Source organism: Atractosteus spatula, chromosome 5, assembly GCF_055471065.1.
Source record: "Atractosteus spatula isolate fAtrSpa1 chromosome 5, fAtrSpa1.hap1, whole genome shotgun sequence".
In the NCBI taxonomy this organism is placed as follows: Eukaryota; Metazoa; Chordata; class Actinopteri; order Semionotiformes; family Lepisosteidae; genus Atractosteus; species Atractosteus spatula.
In genome coordinates this window covers 4,029,298-4,055,021 of record NC_142710.1, presented here as the reverse complement: position 1 = coordinate 4,055,021, position 25,724 = coordinate 4,029,298, and the positions used below count along the sequence as shown (strand labels likewise).

At 42.9% G+C, this 25,724-nt stretch overlaps 1 protein-coding gene across 1 annotated transcript in view; it reads right to left on the bottom strand.

The window, feature by feature from the left end:
* Positions 1-25,724, bottom strand: part of LOC148833596 (complement C3-like) — a 49,821-nt gene that overhangs the window by 12,494 nt on the left and 11,603 nt on the right. Inside the window, exons 12-31 of the mRNA XM_088916285.1 lie at positions 25,320-25,535; positions 24,445-24,645; positions 23,699-23,854; positions 22,525-22,654; positions 21,972-22,043; positions 20,694-20,888; positions 20,415-20,520; positions 20,126-20,205; positions 18,552-18,691; positions 16,355-16,567; positions 12,622-12,682; positions 11,069-11,155; positions 10,188-10,391; positions 9,662-9,737; positions 7,273-7,432; positions 5,432-5,527; positions 5,047-5,206; positions 4,680-4,843; positions 3,579-3,737; positions 747-806 (exon numbers count right to left, since the gene is read on the bottom strand). Of these exons, the coding sequence (XP_088772411.1) occupies positions 747-806; positions 3,579-3,737; positions 4,680-4,843; positions 5,047-5,206; positions 5,432-5,527; positions 7,273-7,432; positions 9,662-9,737; positions 10,188-10,391; positions 11,069-11,155; positions 12,622-12,682; positions 16,355-16,567; positions 18,552-18,691; positions 20,126-20,205; positions 20,415-20,520; positions 20,694-20,888; positions 21,972-22,043; positions 22,525-22,654; positions 23,699-23,854; positions 24,445-24,645; positions 25,320-25,535 (2,736 nt within the window). The remainder of the gene's footprint in view (positions 1-746; positions 807-3,578; positions 3,738-4,679; positions 4,844-5,046; positions 5,207-5,431; positions 5,528-7,272; positions 7,433-9,661; positions 9,738-10,187; positions 10,392-11,068; positions 11,156-12,621; positions 12,683-16,354; positions 16,568-18,551; positions 18,692-20,125; positions 20,206-20,414; positions 20,521-20,693; positions 20,889-21,971; positions 22,044-22,524; positions 22,655-23,698; positions 23,855-24,444; positions 24,646-25,319; positions 25,536-25,724) is intronic.

Sequence of the window (25,724 nt, the reverse complement as noted above, 5' to 3'; positions counted from 1 at the left end):
TGTGTTAATGAGTGGGAATGAGCTGAATAAAGGGTGGAAAATAAAAATGGGAATATTCTTATCACGTGTGGCACAGTGGTTAGCATTGCTACCTTGCAGCAGTGGGGCCCTGGGTTCAATTCTAGACCTGGGGTGACATCAGGGGAATCCTACTCCGTCGGGCCCCTGAGCGAGGCCCTTAACCCCAGCTGCTCTAGGGGTGCTGTGTAAAAATGGCCGACCCTGCGCTCTGACCCCCAGCTTCTCTCTCCCGTCTGTGTGCCTGTGTGTCTCAGGGAGAGCAAGCTGGGGTATGCCAAAAGACAACTCCCTAATGCAAGAAATCGTATATGGCCAATAAAGTGATCTTATCTTATCAGCATGGAGTTTGTTATCCCTGTGTTTGCTTGGGTTTCCTCTAGGTGCTCTATATGACCTGCAATGAACTGGCACCCTGTCCAGGGTGTACCCTGCCTTGCACCTGTTGCTTCCTGGGATAATATCTGCCCCCCCCCCCCCCAGATGAAGAAGCAATGTTCTTATCTTAGGAAGGAAAGTGGCTGAACTGTAAAGTGATTAAATAGAACTGTAGATTCTGAAATGATCCAAAGTCATGAAAGGTCTTAAATGTTGCATTCTGACATTTTAACAATACTGATCTCATGTGTCAAGATATTCGAACAGGTGAAAGCTCAAACACTATTTAGAGCCTCTGTTTACTTATACAGTATATACAAATGAGCAAACTGAGCATTTGAAAAGCCTACCGCTAGTTTTCCTCTTCCAGTTCCTGTGGCCTCCACGGTGAAGTTCTGATCAAGTTTTACCTTTGTGACATAAAGCAAAAGAATTAAAGCGTCTATTTAAGCAAAGAAAATCACTCACACCCAAACATCTTTAATAAGCACACACGGTTTCAACATGGTTGCAACCGTAGCCATGGATTTCATGAAAAAGTACACAACAGGACGTTGTGTGTGCTATGTCAGTCTCCATTTAATTTAAAGGGTGTTTAAAAAAACAACTTTAATTTCTGGGCACACTAAATGGCGCAGTTTGGTCGTTTGGTTCATTTAGACAAAACAAATATGTTCAGTGTAAGACATTTTTCCATTCTTGAGAAAGTCTGGCTTTCCTGTTCAGTGGTTCGGGCTTTTTATCACCAAACCTGCAAGTTTTTTTAGTATATTTTCATTTAACAAAACCCAATGTTCATGAATAAGAAGTAGACAGCTCTCCATTATCAAGGATTGCATGCTTTTCCCGTTGAGGATATTTTGGAAGTTTAGCAGTTTTTTTTTTACTGCCACAGCATTTACGGCAACCCACTTGTATAAGCTACAGTACAATACTGATCTGACTACATTTACACATTCTAGACTTTATATACTTCCAATACTTTGATCACATTTTATAATCATTCCTATCTTGGAGTCCTTGCACTGGCTTCCTATCCAGGTTTTCTGTCAACTTCAAAAAGCTCATGTTCACCTACCAGACTCTACATGCATCCCAGTGTCTGCCTGCATTACTATCCTCTACTCCCCACCATGCAACCTTCGTTCATCTAATTCAGGTCTCTTATTCAGGACAGGTATCTAAATTCACTCTGAACAAACTCCAATATGTTCAGGATTCAGCAGCCAGAATCTTGACCAGCAATCACACTCTACCCGTCTTGGAATCCTTGCAATGACTTCCTATCATGTTCACAGTCGACTTTGGGGAAGAATTTTAGCATTTACCTTTTTTAAAGTGTATAAGATAGTGACTAGTTGGCTTTGAAAAATGCCTTTTACCTAGCAACAGTATGAAAGAACAATTGCAAGCATATTATTTGACTTTTGATATTAATGGTACAACTGCAGGATGTCTAGCTCATTTCACACCTTTCATTTATATACTTCCTTTTGTCTGTATACAAGGTAAAACTGCTTCTTAAGAAGAACGTGGTCAATTACAAAGAAATGTTTGTAGAGCAAAAAACAACTCCTAATATGGAAACTTAGAATGAGCTTTCCTTAGAATGTGTGAATTTGCTGTATAAAACTCATTGCATTTATCATCTTAGTGGAGAGGTTACTCACAGATCTGTATGAGAGGCTGCTCTCAGATCTGCATGATTATATCCTCCCCATGCGCATGAATAAAGGACTCTGCTTGACAACACCTAACCTGAGTGAAGAGTTTTCTTCGACAATTTCTAAACTTTTCTTCGACAGCTCATGCTCACCTGTAAGGCTTGGTACCTCAGTATCCGTCTGACTTATTATCTCCCTACTCCCCCACCTTGCAACCTTAGTTCATTTCTGTTCTCCTGTCTGTCCCCCGAGCCCACTCATACATTCTATGAGTTACAGGGTTTTCTTTTGCTACACCCCAAAGCTCAGAAATTCTATCCCTCAGAACAGGAGAAAAGTCACCTTCCCTGAGCACTTTCAAATCAAGATTACAAACCTTCTTCTTTCGAATGGCTCCTATCGAATTGGTTCTGTGTCTACCTCTTTGCTTTCCTACTGGATTTTAATTCCCTATTATAACTGCGTAATGCTCTGCTGTCTCCTCCCATGATGGGCTTTTTTTTATCTCATTGTCAAACACTTTGGGAAGCCACGTTTTATGTTTTATTATTATCATTATTATTACTTTAGATGGAAGTTCTTATCCAGAATTTAATGCGGGATGACACCCAAGCCACTTTCCCACCGGTTCTCAATTCCATCCATTTCACCTTTTTTCACGTCTCATCTCACGCATCAAACAAGTTTGGAGTACAGAACAAGTTTGTTCCTCTTCTGATTGCATTTCTTGTCATGCATAAACATACTTCCCTTGTCCACCCAAAGTCAATCTGTGCAACTGCCTCTGGGTTTGATTGCTCTGCGTGGAGATTCCAGCCTCCTTGTCCTCCAACAGAGGGGCTTGGACCTCAGCCAAGTAGGTTAACCCAGATCGCAAGAAATCTCCTCGGCACATCTGATCCCGTGTATCGTTATTCCTTGTGGATGGTAGATTTCCATTGCAAGTGTATTGTGATCACAGTTCCAAGCCTTTTTATTTTCCAGGTTATGAAATTTCGCTCTTACCTAACTTGTGTGTTAAAATCAACGGTGTTTATGCTGTTGTCCGTTAGCAGACGAAAAAAGTCAAGCTGATGGGTTAAATAGATTCAGAACATGCCAGGAGCCCTAATACACACCAGGAGGTACACTGCAAACCAGTACAGTACACACCAGAAACGGGGGAGAGAACTGCCTTTAAATGTGCGCCAGAAGAAAGGTAAAGAAAGGTAAAAGTCATTGAAAACTGAATAACCTTTTCTGCTGTCTTCCAGTGTTAATGTTTTGTACCCTATTTGGTGTTTTAGTCAGCATAAGACCTTTGTTAGCGTTTATCTCTGAAAGGTGAAAAACCAAAGGCCATCATATTATAGAAGGAATGTGACAGAGTACCAGGAGTGTAAGCAGATCATAGTAATGACTATGGCTTCATCTTTTTGGAGACCAATAGTCATTACAGTCCACACCCCATGCACTGTGCCGCAGCGTCTCACGTTATCTCATCCTTTTCCAGCCCCAGAAGCTGTCATCGTACTGTACCTTTTCCGATTTAGCTTGTGACAGGCCTCCCTGTTTGAAATACCACTTGGGAATTGTGCTGCGACCTGATATGCTGATATCCACGTTCAGTTCCAGGACACCCTCCACGGGCTCTTCGATCTTATACTGCGCCAGTGCCTGGAACACCACCATCGTGGTCTGCGAGAAAAGCACAGACAAGTCACCGGTACATAGCGTTCGACACGGGATCCTGGCAGGATAGCTCCTGCACGCAACTCCAAAACAGCTTGTCAAACGTGGCAGGGAAAGACCATGATCCTCCGGTGCTCACTTCCTCATTCAAGAACCAATGTATTGACACATATTCAAAGCTATAGTGTCAGTGTTTAAGTGTGTTGTGGAAGGCGTGGAATAAATGAACATAGCTGGGCAGCTCTGTGTCAGTCACCAAACTGCCTCAAGCCCTGTTAGAGTCATGTAAGAACTAACTTTGTAACAACAGCACAAATTGGTTTGTTTCTAATGATGCTGTTAGAGAAGGGGTGATCAACTTTACAGAACAGGACAAAATTCACCTGTGGCTGAACCACATGAGGCCGCACTGTGTAAAACAAAACTTTAGCGGTCTGTCCTATGGTGCTGACTCAATGCTGGGCTGCTGTGTGTATTGAACTCAATAAAGGCTGAAACTGCACAAGGATGTCTCCAGTATCACAAGTAATGTGTATCTATAATGTAGAAAAAAGCTGGGAAACCACATTTGTTTGTCTGTCTGTCCACCAGCATGTCTGCCCTGCATGCTCCTATGCTTTTTCATTGTTGCTGTGTGGCTAAAAAGCCTTGAATCCAGTTCAAGAACAGGTCCAAAATCCAATGTACCAGCACCAATGAGTCATTTGGGGGGCAACCAAGTCTACAGTCTTTGATTATATCTGAATTTCAAGTCTTTTTTTTACTTCTATTGTCATTATATTGGTCTCTGCAAGAGTGTGATACTGGCTGTGTAATGGCACACAGTCACACAGGGGAACATTATATAGTCTTGTCTTGTAAAGAGAGAGACTCTAGAGGGCCTCCCATTGTTTATATTGGGGCTACAGGAGAAGCCTGCACACAGAGTTTTGGTTTTAGTACTTTTACCTGTGTCGATCCAAAGCCACCACTGGAATTCCCCTGTTCAATCAGCCACTTATAAATGCGGGCAGCTGTATCCATTTTCTTCAGCCTCAGGTACGCCAGTAGAGCGTAGCCGGTGGCTTCTAATGTGTAATAGCGGGATTGGCTGTCTTTCCAATACGTTCCATCTGAAACAGAACCACCAGAAAAGGAGTAGTGCAGTCTGGTAAGGCTTAAGTTTAGCGAACTGTGTAGAACAAGAACAGTGCAGGCTGGGGTGGCTCAACAGCTGCTACAGTATGTGCAGAATAAAAGCAGTGCAGTTTGGGATAGCTTTTCAGTGGCTAGAGGCTGTGTGTTCTCATTAACATAGAACAACAAAAATGCTTACCTGTGCCCGATCTCTCAAGGTGTGCCAGCAGAGTTGATGCATCATTTTGATTGCTCAAAGCTAAAGCGTACGCTGTGATGGCCACAGAGTAGGGTCGCGTCAGGGTAGGCAGATGGGTCTTCAAGAATCCAGCAGATCTTGTCACCCTCTGAGACAAGCTCTGCACCCCGGCAAAAAGAGATCATAGAGATCAATGAACACTTATCCAATTGATTTGTTTTAGTTTGTGATTTTTCTTTTCAGATTTTACATAACTTCTTTCACCCACAAAAGTGTTTGATTTGAGCCTTCAGGTGTTGATTGATTAACTTTACAAAAACGTGTGCTTCATTTGCAATTCAACAATATGGAAGGGGAGCTGTGCTGTACAGCTGTTTTGTCTTACCATGAAACGTTCTTTACAGATCACTTTAGCTTCAGCCATGGAGATTAAGATGAAGGCTGTCAGAGTGACCTGTCCTTCTCCTGCTGCTGCCCCTCCCTGACAAGAAATCAAAGACCAAACTAAAACAAGGAAAGCAACAAGTCCACTTCCCTCAATCGAACATTCATTTATATGTTACTACTTTCCACAGGTCAGGCCCAGAGATTGGAGAGCTGAACACTGGAAATCCAACTTGACATAGTAAAGTTAATCATTTATGCTTCATCCATCCATTTCCCAAACACTTAATCCAATTCAGGGGTGCAGGGGAGCCTACCATTGTGGCCAGCAAGGTTTGCAAAGAGGGAGACACCCCGGACAGTAAGCCAGTCCATCGCAAGGCACACACAAAGACAGACACAAACACATACTCACACCAGGTCCAATTACTCCCAGAAGCCAATTAACCCACCAGTATATCTTTGGACTGTGGGAGGAAACTAGAACACCTGGGCAATTTGATAATTGAGGCCCACCAGTGGTGGGCCTCATTAGCAGCAACGATGAGTCAACATACAGAGAGGAGGTGGAGCAACTAGTGGACTGGTGCACAAACACCAACCTCTCTCTTAATGTAAACAAAACAAAAGAAATCATCATTGACTTCAGGAGGGCCCACACTGATCACTCCCCACTGCACATCAACGGCTCACCTATGGAGACAGTTAGAAGCACCAAGTTCCTTGATGTACACATTACAGATGACCTCACTTGGTTCCTCAATACCACCTCCCTAGCCAAGAAAGCCAAGCAGCGTCTCTATTTCCTGCAGCGACTGAGGAGGGCAAACCTTCCCTCGCCCATTCTTCCCACTCTCTACAGAAGTGCCATTGAGAGCCCCTTGACCAGCTGGATCACTGTCTGGTTTGGGAAATGCAATGCTTCAGAGCGCAAGACCCTGCAACGAATTGTGGAAACAGCTGGAAAGATCATCAGAGCCTCCCCCCCTTCCATTTCTGTCACCTGTCACAAACGCTACTTACACAGGGCCTCCAGTATAGTAGAGGACCCCTCCCACCCCTCCCACAAACTCTTTGCCCTCCTACCATCTGGAAAAGATATCACAGTGTACGGGCCAGCTCCACCAGACTCTGTAGCAGCTTCTTCCCCCAGGCTGTCAGGCTCCTCAACACCCTGGAATCTACTTGCACCCACTCCAATTCCAGAAAAAGGGTTTAAATTTACCTTGTAATTTGCACTATCTGCACTTTGCACTTTGTGTATCCTGTCTACAATATCCATGTCAGTGTCCTGTCTGTCCTGCCTGTATTTGCACCGTGGACCAGGAGGAACGATATTTCGTTCCACTGTATACTTGTATATGGCTGGAATCACAAATAAATGTGAACTTGAATAACAATAACAATTAATAGGGCGTGAATGGGGCAAATCCCCAATGAGTCCCTTAGACTGATCGAGGTGATGCAATGGATTAGGTGCTGCATCTCTTAACATGGGCTGCCCATGTGGAAGTGACCTTGATCTGCTTGTTGAGCGACAGATTGATGACAATTCATGATTGACGAATGACCAATAGATGATGAGATCCCGATCTGTGTTAATGAAAGATTGATTAATTCTGAAATTCCGATAAACAATTGATAAATGACAATATTCTAATCAACGTACAGTAGATTAAAGATCGTGTCTCTCATGCACAGTAAGCTGTATTAATCACAATCGCAGCCTGTAAATCAAAAACTGGTAATGATCATAACATGCATATATTATTAACTTGTGACTGTGTCTAAAATGTTTCAACAACAAGGAATACAGTATAATAATATACATCATTAACGTACCATCATATACACTGCAGAAACAGGAGCCTCTTCTGTGAAAGCTCCATTGGGCAGCTGTTTTTTCAGGAACAAGAATTCGAGTGGCTCACACACATGCGAAGAGTATATTACTGTAAAGGGGTAGGCTACAGAAAACACCTTGGCAACATATGCTGTCAGCCTGAAAGCAAAAATCAGAGACAAATTAGCTTTTCTTTTCTTTTTTTTCCCAATTCAGCCTCCTGGAAACGTCCTTCTATTTTTTTTATTAATCCACCAAATCGAGATGGTAATATCATGATGATTGTTGCTGTTTCACAGCTCTTGGATGCTGAGCTTTAGTTTCAGACTGAATTGGCTTCTTCTGTGTGGGGCTTGCATCTTTGAGATGGTTCAGTTAATTGATGTTTCTAAATTGTCTTGTTGCATGTGTGAGTGTCTGCACCCTGTGATTGACTTGTACCCCATCTACAGGGTAATGATGCATTCCATTCATCTGGGTAATTACGACCCTTACAAGGAAGTCATTTTGTGATGATGGAAGGACTTTCCCTCAATTTGTAAATGTGCATCAATTCATTATTGTTCAGCAAAAGTTGAGGAAATGTCATGGGACCATAAAGTGTAAGTGTATGGTAAAACAAATTGATAGGACACATTCTTTGGCCATCATTATGCATTTTTTGTTTACAGAATTTGAGGTTAATTTAAAAAAAGTGCTTCTGTGAATTTTATTATGTATCTGAATCTTGATGCACAATGGCAGCTCCAACATCCAAGATTCAAACTTGCTTAGGATAGATCAATCAGTCACATAACCTTCTTGCCTTGTTGGATTTCTCACAGAGTGCATGAATGATGTATTCCTTGAAACTACTTAAAGGGATAGGAAGGAAAATCGGTATGCTTCAACCTGGATCAGTTCTCCCCCAAGAGAAGCATATTGATATCCTAGGACACATGGTAGTTAAAAGTCAGCCAGCTACTTGTACTGCTAACATCTCTTATTCCAAAAATGTTTTATCATGTCAGTCTTAGTCATTCTAGTGTCAATATGGTTCATATTTGGTGAAACGGGGTTGAATAAGCCACAATGGCCACTTGGCCACCATTTTGTTCTCACAGCTTAAATTGCCTGTGTCTTAGGAACTGCTGCACTGATTAGCATAGGGCTTGGGACGATTTCATAAGGTCTGCTTCCTTGCATTTAGAGAACTGTGGGTTAAAATGGGCAATAATTGGACAGTGACTCAAGCAAAGTGGCAGGGATCCGGCTGGTAGTTCTTCGAGGATCCTGTCCATAGCCGTGAACTCTGCGGGATGCAGAGGCAAACAATCCAGAATCGTAATCCAGAAGCAAGGTCGACAGGCGAAGCGAGAGGTCAGTTAACCGGAAAGGGCAAACCGAGAAGACAATCCAAAAGGCGAAATCCGAAAGGCGAGATCAAAAGGTAAAAGTTAAGTCCGAAAACCGAGAAATCCAACAAGAAAATAATGCGCACTAGAAAACTCTAAGGGGCTTTTCAATAGTGAGCAGGGTTTGGTGCCTGAGGGAACTTTAAATACTGAAGGGAGAGGGACGTGGTTAGATAATTGGTCCAGGAGTGAGAATCTGTGGAATCTGGCGCCTGTGAGAATGTGATGGGTTCAGTTAGGGATGAGAGCGTGAAACAGTGGGTTTGGGAATGTAATGGGGTTTGCGAGGGCGAGTACGGGACGTGACACGAAGCTTACAGTGACAGGGAGATGTGTTTTTGCTACATTGGTGGCCACTCGCTGGTGATGAGATTTTGAGGTCACTGAATGTTATTAAATGATCGCCACTGTCAGATGAACATATGGGAGGGATCTGTCTGCTGTTCCTCATTCACCCTTGTGAAGTACATGATGTGTGTTTCCAGGTTTGAAACGTAGAGTCGGAGGTCGTTCGATTCTGACAAGATGGAGACTCTTAACTGAACTACATTCCCTAGAAGGGAATCGGAGACTGATCTGCCATCCTCAAACACCTGACCAAGGTTCACTTTTGGTTGGGTGATGTTTAAAATCAGGAAGCTGGGGCTTCAGGGCATCCTTTGAACTCTCACGGCTGTTACAAGTTCTGTTTTGGGAAAGAGTTTTGGCACTATGAAGCGAGGAACCGGCTTAGTTAGAGCTGAATTGTTGTTCTTTGTTCTAAAAATTGTGAATGCATCATGTAACAATTTAACATCTGTGTTTTAAATTATTGTACAAAGCTCTCTGAAATATGCAGCCAGAAAGAGAGAACTGTTACAACAGATAATAAAAAATAACTAAGATCTAAGATAATCTAGGTTAATTAAAGTAAATCTATTTATTTTAGATAGATATATACAGTGCAGATTAATTAAAATAAAAAAAATGCACAGAATGTATTACTTGTTATTACCAGGTACTTGGTGCCTTTTTACTGTAAGGTGGATAGGAACCATCTTGAAGGCGATAAGCCAGCTGATTGGAATAACCTGCAAGGGAAGAAAAGCTGGTGAGAAAGGCAGATTCTCTGAAACCGTGTGACTCTCTCTACTAACAAGTCTGCATCTTTTCATACAACCAGACTTGCAGCTTTGTGCATCTTCAAAGATAGTAAGATATGAAAACTTGTGTGGCAGTTCCCTGCTGTTAGATCTCCAGAGGTAAGGTTGAGATTGTGCAACTCCTGTGAAACATTTTTTTAAAGCAAATGTTAAACAAGAGATTTCAGACATGCACACCTACAAGACTGTCATTTTCATTTGAGAGGGTCCTATCCTTAACAAAGTCATTCATGGTTTTAAGTGCAATCACTCCTGTAAATTGTTTCAGTACTTTGATGTTGATACTGATTCCCAAGATGCTTCTTACAGTCACACACACACACTGTTAAGCAGCTTTTAAAGAAACCATAGTTCCATATTCTTGTGAATGAGTCATACCGGTTTTGACGTAGCCAATGGTCTTTTCCCGATTTTGGACTCCGACACTCTCCCACGCTTCGGCTTTGTCCAGGTAATGCATTGCTATGACCGGAAACGTCATGGAGGCTAGGTTCTGCTCCACGCAACCTCCAGGCAGTCGTATGAGATTACTCAGGGCAGAGCCACTGATGGCATTCCTTATAGTTTCCTCCAGCTCATGCCCTGTAGACACAGACCCAGACACAACCATACAGTAGTTCTCTGATTCTGCTTTTATAAACGTGTATCAAACACATCAACACAACGTTGTTCCAGGTGGATTTGTCTGGACAGAGAGGTATTTTAGATGGTTGATTTGCCGATGTATACAGTGAGTGAGGTGATCTATCCTACAAATCGATTGCTGTGTTCTCAAATTCCAATGGATTCTGTCATAAACATATCTGTCACTCCATGTTGTTTTGCTTCATCTCAATGACTGGTGATGCGAAACTACCTATATAGCAAGGAATCATGCGGTAATAAGAGTGGACCGTGCTGTATCTTTTACAAACATTATGTTGATCAGAATTGTGACCAATATGTTCAGTGTTTTTATTGACACAGATGTAGGAATCAGAGTAATGAGTCTGCCATGATCTGAGCGTGGTTTTCTGCTGGACTTGAATATCGCCACTGACAGCCAGATTTTCAAGTATGAACAAGGAAATCTCAGAATAGCGCCTTGTGTCATTAATTTTTGGTCCATTCTTCAAGGATTCCAGCTTTCCAGGAACAAATGGTCCCCATCTCCAGGACTTGAACTGGATTTTACCACAACTGCATTGTTCAGCTGTGTTGCTGGAAGCCTTTGTACCAGCACATCAGCTAAAGAAACTCCTCAGAGGCTGAAGAATTACCTGTTACTGTGATGTGTGTCACTGGTTCTGTGTTTGGAGTGAAAGGTCCCACCGATAACTTCTCAAATGTTACAATTTCCCTTCCATCTGTAATGAAAACAATAAGTTACCACATTCAAAAATGTATTTACAGTACTTATTTAAATTACTGCTTAATGCAGACCACTGCTCAGTGGAATCAAAAGATGTGCTCATATTTGTTCTTCAAAAGCTCAGCAGGTATGAGCCTAGTCAGTATCTGGATGGGAGACCTCCTGGGAAAGTTAAGGTTGCTGCTGGAAGAGGTGTTAGTGGAGCCAGTAAGGGGTGCTTACCCTGCGGTCTGTGTGGGTCCTAATGCCCCAGCATAGTGACGGGCACTAAAAAGGCACCATCCTCCACATGGGACGTAAAACTGAGGTCCTGACTCTCTTTGGACATTAAAAATTCCAGGTCGTTTCTCGAAAAGAGAACCCTGGCTTCCTCGTCAAATTTACCATTGCCCCTTACCAATCATGGCCTCCTAATAATCCCCGTATATGAATTTTGAATCCTCTATCCTCTATCTGTGGTTCTTGAACCACAATACTCTTTTTGATACTGTATATATTCCACAAAGCAGCTGATTCAAATGATTCTTCTACTCACCAACTGGACACTAAAATATAAACATTTGTTCTTACATGTTTAATGTGTTTCCAGTAAAAATGCTTTGAGAACTCAGTCATTCAATCATATTTTAGTTAATGTGACAAGATCGCTGAAGGGACAAGACCTATTATTTCACTTAGAATTTTTGTGTGACTTGACAAAGCAGCCTAATGCCTCTCCCTCAATGCAGATGAGTTCACCTTTTGTCTAACTTGTGAACCTCAAGAAGACAAAATGTGCACAGACTGTACTAAAGACGACTTAGCAGGCTGCTAAGCAAAGCAAGGCAAAAGCTCTTTCTCTCATTGGCCTCCATTAGCTGCAGAGCCCAGCCAGCGTTTTACGAACTTAAAGCTTAAACTCATCAAGGACATGTGGTCAATGGATTTTTGAGTATAATTTCATTAATCACATAATTCTTGAGAGATTTAAGAACTGTTGCAAACACATGTTCGATGTTTAGTTCACAATATTAAATGTGTATATATATAAATGTGATTTAATTATCAGAATCCTGCTTGCTAGGAATGAGCCAGGGAGCTGCTGCAGGGAGAAGTTGGGGCGGAGGAAGCAGCAGTGAATGGATTTAGCAGGTGAGGTAATGTACAGTATGTATGTATAGGTGAGCGTAAGTGGGTGATATTAGGAATTTGACTCTCAAACCTCTGCCTACAAACTCCATTTATTTTCAGAAACTCCTTCGACCGAAACAGATGGAGTAATGACTATCACTGACAAACTGCAGGAATAGGTCACAAATCTGAGGGAATGCACGTGAAATGCTTAAGGGAGGAAAGTTTACCTGTTGAGGTTTTGAAATCAAGTGTTGGCCACAGCCCATCAGAGAGGGCAGATCTCAGTGTGTTCCCAGAGGTGAGAACATTGTACTCGGAAAGCGACCAAGAAGAGGGTGATGCTCTTACCACTCTTTTCAGAGGGATTCAAAAACACTATCTTCTCATCAATCTTCTTCACACCCTCTGGCTAAAGGCAAATTAAGAAAAACCCCAGAAGAGTTATAATGAAGCAAAACAATAAAATGATGTTCTACAGAATTGACTCACATCTTTAAACTCACATAACACAGATTGAACCTTTAGCTTTGTCCTTTGTTTGTCCAACAATTCCTGGTGCACAGACGTGGAGAATATTTCGACATCATGCTCTACACATCTTGAACATCTGACAATAAAATGTCGCCCTTTCTATCTCCTGAGGGAGTTCACATCGGTAGTTCTCACAGTGGTGTATATTCCGCCGCAGGCAAATTTCACAAGGGCACTGAATGAATTACACAGACACGAAAATACACATCCTGAGGGGGCATTCATCATAGCGGGTGATTTCAATGGTGCAAACCTGAAGAAAACAATGCCTAATCTACATCAACACATCAACTGCCCGATGCGCGGAACAAACACGATGGATAATGTTTACACTCCCTTCCGGGATGGTTACAAAGCCCTCCCCCGACCTCCTTTTGGCAAATCCGATCACACCTCCATTCTGCTACTTCCCATTTACAAACAGAAGCTTACACAGGATAGGCCAGTGTTAAGAACCATTCAACGTTGGTCGGATGAATCGGATTCTATATTAAGTCACTGTTTCGCTATGATTCTTCCGAGAAGCTGCCAGAAATAATATCAATCTTTATGCGGACTATGTTACTGGCTACATCAACAAATGCATTGAAGTTGTGGTTCCCAGGATTACTGTTCGCACGTACCCAAATCAGAAACCGTGGGTAAATGGCGAGATACCTGCCAAACCTAAAGCTAGGACAGCTGCTTTCAATTTTGGCGATATGGATAAATACAAAAAATCCAGATGTGACCTCAGGAAAGCCATCAAAATAGCGAAATACAACTACAGAGTAAAATTAGAGTCATATTATCACGGCTGCAACACACAGAACATGTGGAGTGGTATACACACTATTACAGACTACAAAGCGCAACCCAGCTATATTGCACAACAGTCTGCCTCTCTTTCTGATGAGCTAAATTCATTCTATGCTCGGTTTGAGGTCAGCAACGCAGATCCAGCCAGGAGGATTCCAAATCCAAGACCGAAACCCACTGATCATATCCAGAGTGGATGTGTGTAAAGATTTTAAAAAGACCAATCCACACAAAGCTCCTGGGCCTGATGCTATCCCTGGCCGTGTTCTGAAGGCATGTGCAGACCAGCTGGCAGATTTCTTCTCTGACATATTCAATCTTTCTCTAGCTCAGTCTATAGTTCCTTCCTGCTTTAAGAAAATCACCATCGTCCCTGTTCCTAAGAAACCCAGAATCAGTTGCCTGAATGACTACCGCCCCGTTGCACTCATATCAGTTATCATGAAGTGCTTTGATTGGTTGGTCAAAGCACACATCTCCTCACTGCCTGACACCCTAGACCCACTGCAGTGTGCGTATCGCCAGAACAGATCAACAGAGGATACTATTGCCACTGCCCTCCATACTGCCCTCTCACACCTGGATAAGAAAGGAACATATGTGAGAATGCTGTTTGTTGATTAAAGCTCAGCATTCAATACCATAGTGCCCTCAAAGCTTATCATCAAGCTCCAGGACCTGGGACTGAACACTTTCCTTTGTAATTGGATCCTGGACTTCTTGATGGAATGTCCGCAGGTGGTGAGGGTGGGCACCAACATATCCTCTACCCTGACTCTAAACACTGGAGCCCCCCAAGGCTGCGTGCTCAGCCCTGTCCTCTACTCCTTATTCACCCATGACTGTGTCACCAGGCATAACTCAAACTCCATCATTAAGTTTGTGGACGATATAACAGTCATCGGCCTGATCACAGATGGTGAGGAGTCTGCGTACAGGGAGGAGGTTGAAACCCTGGCAGCATGGTGCCAGGAGAATAACCTCTCTCTGAACATCAGTAAGACTAAGGAGATGATTGTGGACTATAGGAAACACCAGGGAGGAGATCACAGACCTATCTATATCAATGGGACTGCAGTGGAGAGGGTCAGTAGTTTTAAGTTCCTGGGAGTTAACATCACAGAGGACTTAACCTGGACCCACCACATCAACATTGTGGTCAAAACAGCACGGCAGCGCCTATTCTTTCTCCGCAGGCTAAAGAAGTTTGGCATGCCATCACATATCCAGGCCATCTTCTACAGGTGCACTATTGAGAGCATCCTGACTGGCTGCATCACTGCCTGGTATGGGAGCTGCTCCGCCCGGGATCGCAAAGTACTGCAGAGGGTGGTGAAGTCAGCGCAGCTCATTACCGGCTTTGAGCTACCAAACATCCAGGATATCTACTCAGCTAGATGTCTTAAGAAGTCCAGGTCCATTCTCAAGGACCCCAGTCATCCCAGTCACAAACTGTTTTCTCTCCTACCGTCCGGTAAATGGTACTGAAGCATTCGGTCAAAGACTAACAGATTACAGAACAGCTTCTACCTCCAGGGAATAAGACTGCTAAAAAGCCAACTTGCAGCTCCTTCAGCAAATCACCCCTAATGACTACATGGACACACAGTTTTCACTGTATTCATCATACTGCACTACTTGGACATAATCTACTGTATTGTATACACCCTGGACATGGAGATAGTAGCTCTATTTATATTGAGCTCTGTCTGAGTTTATTTTATTCAATTTCTATTGCACTATTATGTATTATTATGTAACCTTAATTTTGTAATTTTAAGTTTGTGATTTCACCCCCTGGTAATCTTGTAGAAAAGACATTTCACTGCCAGCAACTACTGCTGCACGCTGTATTGTTGTGCATTTGATCAATAAACTTTGATTGATTGATTGATCTGCTGTACAGTAAGCTACTGTATTTCAGAGCACGTGCTAAAGTGACTGCAATGTGCATAAGAGGGACTGATAGTTTTTTCCAAACATAAAATAGGTGAAAAAATAAATGATGTGGGATAACCAAAGATGGCTGACCACTAGAAGTTCAATTTTGTAATTAGAAGTGTTACTACACAATTTTGCTTACCCCCTAAATATGCTAAATGTGAAAAGTCAATATTAATCCTAAAATAAACTTAGCTGTTCTATTGAGATTGTGTGGGGAACTTTATTCCCTAGGAATTTCTATAGACCTAGAAAAGACCATTTCCAGTTCCCCCCATTTCTAAGACATGTGGGGTAGAAGAAGGCTGAAATGTTGCATATACCTTTATTAATGCAACAGTTTTATTCATTGATTTTTTCCTTGTTCTGTTTTAGAATTTAAAATGAATCCAAAATCATTACCAGAGAAAAAAATGAACCCAAAGGAAAAGTATTCACCTCTCCTTGGGTAACTGCTAACTAGAATTGATATTTAAGAAATCTGAAATGTTACTGCACAGTTTGATCTACCCCTTGAAGAATATAATTCAGTACTTATACTGCTAACTAGATTCGTACGAAGATAACCTTAGCTGTTCTACTGAGATTGTGTTTCCTTATCCCAAAGGGCTTCTGTAGATCTACTGTAGATATGACAATTTCCCATTTCCCCCCATTTCTAAGACGCATGGGATTGCAAAACGCTGCAATGTTGGTAATCTAAGTGTAATTTTAATATTTTCCTGATTTGTTCTCTGTTCTCATTGACAGAGAAAAATCAGTGAGGATCCCCAACTATAAAAATTCACGTCTCCTGGGCCGTCACACTCACCAGAACTCTCAGCTTCTTTCTCACTGCATCTCCGACTAACTGACCATAGACGTTGGCCCTCACTTCGATCTCCGGCTCTCCCAAAGCCAGAGGGATGATGGTGAAGGGAACCGACCGAGATGACTTTTCCTCTATAGAGATGTCCTGTCGGAATCTCCCTGTGTCGCTGGCCATGCTACAGATTTCATGAGATTTCATCAGCTCCACTCGGACCTAGAGAGCAGAAGAGCATTGATACATTTTTCATTGATGATGAATAGAAAGTGATTACAGTACATTGAATGACAATACAATAACATACTCTCCAGCAACGGTCTTTCAGATGAGACGTTAAACCGAGGTCCTGACTCTCAGCGGTCATTAAACATCCCCGGGCATTTCTCGTGAAGAGTAGGGAGTTATCCCAGTGTCTGGGCCAAATTTCCCCCATCAGCCTTTACCGTGACCTCGATTGTCCCCATGTATGATTGGCTGGCACTTGCCCTGCGATGGACTGGCGTCCTGTCCAGGGTGTACCATGCCTTGTGCTCGTTGTTTGCCGGGTAGGCTTCTGCTTCCCGTGACACCGTATGGTATAAAGCGGTTTGGTAAATGACATGACATTACTCTCCAGCAAATAAAGCCTCATTGTCTTTATCAAATCTGAAATGCACAAAATGTGTTTATTCACATTTCAAAGATCACCTTTTGATCACTTCTGGCCGTCATGAAGTCAGCTGAGCATTTCTACATTTGACTTTGGAGAAGAAAACGTCCATGTACTGGTTCATTGTGTACCATCTCTGCTAGGGCTTTAGAAGAGCATGTTTATGTTGGGCACAACGGAGATGAGGAAGAGTTTTCCAATTTCGGAAAGCGTTCCATTGTGGTGAAAACCAACCAAAATCCTATTCCTACCGAAAATGAATGACGAGACCACTAAAAACAACATGAGCCTTGCAAAATTGTTTCTTCTGAATGGAGTTTGGGCTCTATCCAGAAGTCTGGCATTGCAGTTTGGATCATCATGTCACCATTATAGATGATTGGGACCAAGATTCCTCAAGGACTGGAGGTAGCACCAAAGCAGGTCTTGGGTTAGTGATTCAAGCCTCTCTTAGTTCCAAGTCAAGCAGCAACTAATGCAATTTCCCATGTGCTTTAATGTCCTTAATGTGGTTCTGTTTGAATATTTTCATGCACTCTACAGTATGACAATTGTACTATCACATGATCACATAAAGTACACGAGAATTACTATCTACTAATTACGAGATAATTTTCTCGTAATTATGAGATAAATTGGTCGTAATGACGAGATAAGCTGATCTCAAAACAATTTGGTTTTAATTTATTATAAGATATATTTTGGGGGGGGGTGCGAACTCAATTATTCTTTTTATAAAGAGGAAAAACTACATCTTTTATACGGTTGAAATTTACAGTTCTCAAACACTCCATGTTTTTTTAGGTAAACACAGTAAATTAACTTTAAGTTCTCCTGACACTCTTCACTCAAACATCTGCCACAGAAGGATGTCAAAAAGCTCAGGTCTAACATCTCAGAGCAATCGAGCGGAGGTCGGACTTACAGTATGAGAAGCCCAGAGCTCAGGTCACACCTGAGAAAACAATTGACACTTTGAACCAGGTCCCTGTAGACTCCACCTCTGGGTATCATAGTGTGCCCTTCAGGGGATCCTAGATTACTGCGTAAAATGGTAGCCAGCAAGCTCTTTGTAACTGGAAAACTGATTCTGCACTTCCATCTGCCTCATCACCTCTTACTAAATGGAGTTTATAACGAAAGTTAGGGAGGGATGACAACAACCGCGCTCAATCATACCCAGCTGTCAGTAATTAGCAATTGCTCCCGTCATCCTTCCTCGACCACACGCTATAAATACCAACGTGATTTCCTACTCTCCCTCGCATAGGTCTTTTGCATCCCAGCTCCACCCCAGCTCTACCTCTGCAGCTGCCCCTTGGTTCCCCTGCATGGGGGTCCTGGCTTCCTTGTCCTATGGCCAGGAGGTCGGCCCTCAGCCAAGCGGGTTAAGCCAATATCCGCTCCATAATAATTCAATAGTTCATCACGCTTTGATCTTGGGCATTGTCATGAAATATGATTGAGTCTTGCTAATGTACTGGCATGAGCTGGAACACTGCTGAGGTTGAGTATGAGAAACCTCAAATGCAACTTGAGAGAGAAACTTACCTTTATAGGCTTACTGTCATAGTTGTACAGAACTGCTTTGATCTCCACTTGTTCGTTTCTTATCACTGCGTAGGGCAGACGCAGGTCCACAAAGAAGTTCATTTTCACTCTAATGGGGAGGGGACTGGACACGCAGATGCCTGTCGGGACAGTGAGGACATACAGTCTGAAATGGCTTGTTTACTTGGACAGTGCTTGCATTCGTAATCTAAACCCAGTGCAGAGGGATTGGGAAAATATTACATTTGTTCTGTCAATGCCTACCATAGAATTATTCTATTCTGTTTCATTAAAACCTAGGGAAACGCATTTTATTTGTATCTACTGTAAGTGCCACCATTTGAGCTAACTCCAGCTCCCATTTGCAGTGCTCTTCTGAATCGCCTCTGCACCTTGGCCCTGACAACAGGATGAACCAGATGCCTGTGACACTAGTGGGTCTCTCATTGACCACTTTGGCAACCCTCTACAACACTCTCTGGACTCCGGTCTAGTGTGCACTGCAGGCAATACAATCATCTCTTGTTTTAGAAGCACCTGATTTATGACTTTACACGTCTTGTGTTTCCGATCTGTTTTTTGCTGTTATGAAGAGATTTTTGCCACTATTCTTGCCATCCTCTTTGCATCTGTGATCTTAATATTTTGCACATTTGAGCTTGTCTAATTATTTTGTTAATCACTGTACTAGGGAAAATATGGGAAGTAAGAAGCAAGGGAAAATAAATAGCATTGTCTCTGACAGCACCGATCATTATGGAAGCCCGTTTCCACCAGGGAGTAAAAAAAATGCTCTATGGTATCTCGCAATTGCGACATTGTATCTCAGAATTACGAGTTTGTATCTCTCAATTGTGACTTAAAATCTCAGAATTACAACTTCATATCTCGCAATTACGATTTTATATCTCACAATTGTGACTTCTCAATTGTCAATCTCAAAAATCAAAAAGTTGTAATTCTGAGATTTTAAGTTGCAATTGCGAGATACCATATAGTGTTTTTTTTAACTCCCTGGCTTCCATAGGATCTTCACTGGGTTGGCATTCTTAGAATATTTTTTCATATTTTATCTTTTTGTTTATATTCATAATCACTTTACTAGGGTACATGGTATAATTATTAAAAATAAGTAATCATGATCTTACTTTGACTCTACTTGATCTTACAATTGTGACAGTTCTCTTGTGACATCTAAATGCAGTATATAATCTTGGATGATTTTCTAGACCTGAGGAATGAATTAAAACTGTTATATGTAAGTAATGGGAATATCATTTTTATTCTACGAAAGTCTATGTTTTTTGACCTTCCAGGCACAAATTCTGTTTGTAAATGGGGAGATGGGTGTGATCAAGGGTTATACAGTTCAATATTGTTCTCAGAGGGAAAAACATACCTGAAAGAGATCAAATTAGTTCTTGGTACCTGAGACAATCCAGGGTATCCCACCCCAAAGCCAACATAAAAATATTTTGACAGGAGATTGACTACTGCTGATATCTTTGCTGGGAGAATAACCATAGCAAGTATCTTTCACGGGACACTACAGTTGGGCTAATAAAAGCCTTTACCTGTGATGGGTGATGAGCTGATGGCCAGGACCTCCCAGTCTGTAATCGTGTCAGGAAGAGCTGTCAGAATGTCTAAAGAGCTTAATGGAGCAGAGAGTGATAAAGAACATAGTCAGCTATGCAATGCTTTATTTTCTCAGACACATCTTACACTTAGAATCTGGAAAACTCAGGCATGGTCTCATTCATACAGACTGAAGACACAACTGGGGTGACACCCAGGACAAGAGAAAAAACTTGTTCTTTCACAACATCCACCTCCCCCCCCCCCCATAAACCCATAATGTACCCTGTGGCATCTCCTTCAGCTGGCAGAACGAAATCCTGCCACAGCCAGCTTTCAGGAAATTTTGTTCGTACTCGGATGTCATCTTCACTTAAGAGCTCTTTACCACCTGCCACAAAAAAAGGATGAGAAACTGTATTGTCTCTTCTATTATAAGTCTCTGCTGTACATATTATCTGTTGTCTATTTGGAACAGCCGATTATTTCTAATACAGTCCCCCAGGTTAGTGACATCAGAAGGAATGCTATATTTTCTCTGTAGCAATGAGCCGATGAACTCACTGCGAGACAGCACCAGGCTGGAAGAGAGTTGCTTCTTCTTGTTGGCGATCTCGGTGCAGCAGCGCAAGAACACTTTGGCGCACTCCGGTCCTTCCGTGATGAACCGCGATCTCCGCTCACAGGAGTAATCCATGGGGATGTCCTTCATCCCATCCCGGCAGCAGATCTTGAGCTGCTCGTCCTGGATCTGGCTCTCTGGAAAGCATGAGCGCAAGATAAAGGTTTATTCCATGCTGAAAAGAGACGAAGGGAAACACGACGTGTCATGAGCACACGATGGCTGGTTGGTCGACTCCTTCAAATGCTACCATCAGAAGGGTGCAAATGTTAAAGGATTCAAAGGGCCAACAATTGGCTCTTCCCGTTAATGTCACACAACTGATTTCAACCCCATTCACTACCAGTGGAATTAACTTCACTCTAGAAGCTACGCCAAAGGGGAAATGTTGCACAATTTAAAAAAAGTAGGATAACAACCAATCATGGGACTCTTTTTCTGCAGAGGTAAAATTGTACCTGCTACTTTGATTCTTTCCAGTGCCGTTGTTTCAGTGCCAATGCCATTCAAATTTTGTAACCACTTTCTTACATCATAAGAGATCATCCCATTTTACAGCAAAACAGGGACAAAAATATCCCTGGAAGTCCTGCAACTCCTGTACTATGACTTTTGTTCTTCGTGGATGTGCAACTGTCTTGGATGCACTTTTCAGACAATAAAGTCATGAGCTCACGTACAAAACAAAGTCATGTCATGTGACTTGCCAAACCGCTTTATACCATATGGTGTCAGGGGAAGCCGGAGCCTACCTGGCAATGAGCGCAAGGCAGGGTACACCCTGGACTGGTCACCAGTCCATCGCAGGCCAAGTGCCAGCCAATCATACATGCGGACAATTTGGAGGCCACGGTAAAGGCCAAGGGGGGAAATTTGGCCCGGACACCGGGAGAACTCCATACTCTTCTTGAGAAATGCCCGGGGATCTTTAATGACCACTGAGAGTCAGGACCTCGGCTTAATGTCCGAAAGACAGACAAAACAAAGTCTTTTTCAATATGGTAAAAGCAGAAGGAGACTGAAATGGGTAGTGTGGATTGTCGAAAAAAGCCTTGTTTGTTATTCCATGGAACAAAGCTGATGTTGCTGTCTCACAAAACAGGTGAAAAATGTTTGTATAAAGGTAAGGCACAGAAGAGATTGAACCTTGCAATCAATGATTGGACACCACTGACCCTCTTTAAGTTTACTGGATACCTTTAGGAGGGGACACCACTCACCCAATTTAACCTTGTCTTCGGTCAGAAGAAGAGATCGGACCTTTCGCACGGCATCAGAGGGACATTTGAGATCTGTGGAGTTAAAAACCAGAAAGATAATACTCACTTTCCACTGACATTTTGGCAGTTTTAAATAACAGTATCTGTATCGTCAGAGAAGTATGTGCCCACCTCTGTTTATTGCCTGCAATTCCTACACACCTTTTAATTTTCTTCACCTTACCATATTACCATACCATAACTAATTTACCAGAGGTTCAAACATTTCATGATATAACAAAATTTATATATATTTCCTCGATTCAAGCCTATTCTAAATGAGAGTCCCACAGAATCACCCCCCCCTCCCCACCTCACCACATCTACAGCCCCGTGGATAAAGGAGGGCCTTGTTTTTCTGGTTTCCAATTCACTCCCACATATGTTCACGCAGACAGAAAGTGTCAGTAGTGTAACAGATATATTCATCCTGTTGGATCTACCAATGGAATAATTACATCTCTTAAAGGAGCCATTACATCAGAGATTTCAGATTTGCACTGATTCTCTCTACCTTGCCTAGTGGTGGTCATTCCTCCGGTGTTCGATTTGAACAGCAGCCCAGCATCAGTGAAAACTCCCATGCTGTTCTTTCCTCCACCTGCGGTGCAGCCTATGTCTTTTTTCTCAACCTCATCCCAGATCTACCAGAAAGACAGAGAGGTTGGGTCTGTAAAATGGTCGTTATCTTTCTAAAATTTAGAGATCCTGATCTGCAGTCTTGGAAGTCCTTAATCCAGGCTTGTTTTGTAGGCCATTGTTAGATCATCAGTTTCTAAACGCTTTGAACAATTAAATTTGGGATCAATCCTGCAGGATGATTTTTATCGATGTAGCAATATGCAGGTGAAGTATCTGCCTACTTTTCAACCCTCAAACACGCTTGGGTTCCCTTACTTGTTATTTGAAACATTCCATTTATATGTAATGCAACAGATAGCTTATTTAATTGACCAGTAACTCACAGGTAATACTTATCTTCCAAAGTAAAAGAGGCTGACCAAAATACATACTGGCTGGGGCTCCCCAGGGCTCAGGTTAAATGTTCCCCACTGTAAATGTTAAGTGTAGTTTCAGAACTGGTCAGACATGGTACAGGCAATGCAACTGTCAATGCAACACAATGGGATTAATGTGAGAGCCTGGAGGCCCACCTACCACCTAGTAGCCCTACATCCGCAGCTTGAGGGCATAGGCCTCCTATCGGCGTCCTGACCCTGCTGAGTCCGGGGCTCAGAGCACCTGGCCTCGTCACCCCCGTTTTTATCCCTGTACCAGATCCCGTTCCGGTTTTTAACCTTGTCTAGTTTTTGTCTTGATGGATCACTCGGTTCTGGACTTTGGGACTTCTCCCTGGATCACCCCCTGGACTCCTCTGGTCTTGTTCACCATGGCCACGCACCCCCCCAGCACCAGTGCACCTTCGCCACACCCCCCCGTTTGTCTGTTTCACTTACTTCCAGATTATGCCGTCTGCATAGGGTCCTGACCTACACATCATTACGGTACAAATCATAACTACTGAGCAATAGGCCAACAAAGGAGGTGGTTGGACAATTCTGTCCAATGGTTCAATGTTGACCAACGTCACATTATATTCGTCCCCCATTAAAGGCCCGTTCTTAATGAAAAGGAAAATCAGACAAGCCTCTTTCTCAGATCTGTTTTTCATGCAAGGAGCGGAATACCTTGGTTTGAGTGAGCTTGTTCTTGTTGTTCAAAAGAAAGACAGCCTTGTCTACTGCAACCAGGCCAACTATGGCACCAGGGTCCCCATTCACCTTCAAGTTCAAACTGTCTCCAGGTCTGTACTCTTGATGCTTGTCTTTCAAAGACACCACGAGCTGCAGAACAGAAGACAGAGCCGGGTCACACTTTCTGATCATCAGGCCGTCAGGAAAGCCATGTGGGTTCGCCACCCTTCTGGACCAAGAAGATCCTGAATTCAAAGCAATTGAAGAGAATACGAAGAAACTTTTCATGCAGGTGTAGCGGAATTAGTTTGGACATGGTGACGTCATCTCCCTCCCTGCGTGTAACAGGGACCTCAGCTGCCTGGGCTGAGGGAGGTCTCCTTTAGCTCATACAGCTAGTTCCCTGTTGTGTTACACCAGAGACCCGGGTTCGCGCCTCAGGTGCTGCGGGATGGAATGGGGTGGTGGAGGGCTCGAGCCCACCCGGAACTGCAACGGTCACATTGGTGCCGTGACCTGGACGGGAGTGTTCTTTGCCAAGGCGAAGTCAGCAGGGGGAGTGTAGCGGAGCTAGTTTGGATACGGTGACGTCAGTGCCCTCGCTGCGCGTAGCAGGGACCTCAGCTGCCTGGGCTTGGGGGGGGGGGGTCTCCTTTAGCTCATGCTGCTGGTTCCCTGTTGCGTTACGCCGGAGACCTGGGTTCGCGCCCCAGGTGCTGCGGGACGAAACGGGCACTCACCTTCCCCATGCAGGTATCTGTCACGTCCACCCAAACTGAATCCGACACAATCTCCACCTTGGACGCCAGCGGTAAGGTGTAGTAAGCCACTATACGGAAGGAGGGGATCATTTCTTTTGTGATAGTTAATTGCAATTCAGCAATGTTCCGATTCAATTTATCCACCCGGCCTTTATCAATGATTCTGCCTTTGCTAAGAATCTGGGGAGATGGGGGGGAGAGAGGAGCAAATTAGAACAGCAGAAAAGGATAAGAATCAATAAACAGGAACTGACAAACTTCAGACTGACCACAGATCACAGGTGACAGAAGGCTATAAGGACAAACGGAGTGTTTTTCTGCCAACAGATCCAAAGTGTTCACATTTAAGATGACAGGAGGCTTCTTTAACCATTCCTCTTGCGTATGTAAAAGCAAGAAATCAATAAATCAAGAATCAAACAATCTAAGAACTGTTTGATGTTAGGCCTGGAAAAACAACCGAAGGAATGGCTTCTGTAACCAAGTAGGAGAAGAAATATATGTGTTTTTCTCATTCCTCACTGTCAATGGACACTGTCAATGTTACGCAGGTGCACACAGCCACAAGGTGTCTGATTATTCTTACAAGCACTGAAAAAAACTGTAACACATAATGACAACAATAATAATCATCATTATCATTAGTAGCATAATCTGTGCTGTGCCAGCCAGCCAGCAAAATGGTACAACTTACTTAGGTCTACAATACATAGGGCACTTACAGTCTTGGAATGTATTGTTTTCTCCAATTTTACAAAGTGCATTCTTATTTAATTTTGCGCCCTTCTAATTGCAAATTTAAAAGCCGGAACAACTCCTACAAATAAACAAATGTAAAAGTTCTAGCCAGTCACCAAATAGGAGAGGAACTGAATGGCATTTGCTTGCTCATCTTTCTCAATGTCATACAACAGGACCACAGTGAATTTCTTCCCAGGCTGTATTTCTGTGTCTGGCACATTGATGTACAGATAGTTTCTGGAGCTGGGGTCCTCAGGAGAGTAGGCCTCCGCAGTCATCTGATTCTGTGCCTGATGACCAGCGGGAAGGTCTCGAACCTGGGTTTTCACCTGAGACACACAAGGCAACAACTGTCAGTTACTGGACCCTAGGAGCTACTTTTTCTTATCAAACAAACAGTGGTTTTCTCTGATAGTCTACAGACAAGGGTGAATCATGGAAACACTGAGTTGTTTTCTTACTGATTCAAGATGTTTGATACCATATTGATAGAAGACCTTTGAATATTGTAATAGTCT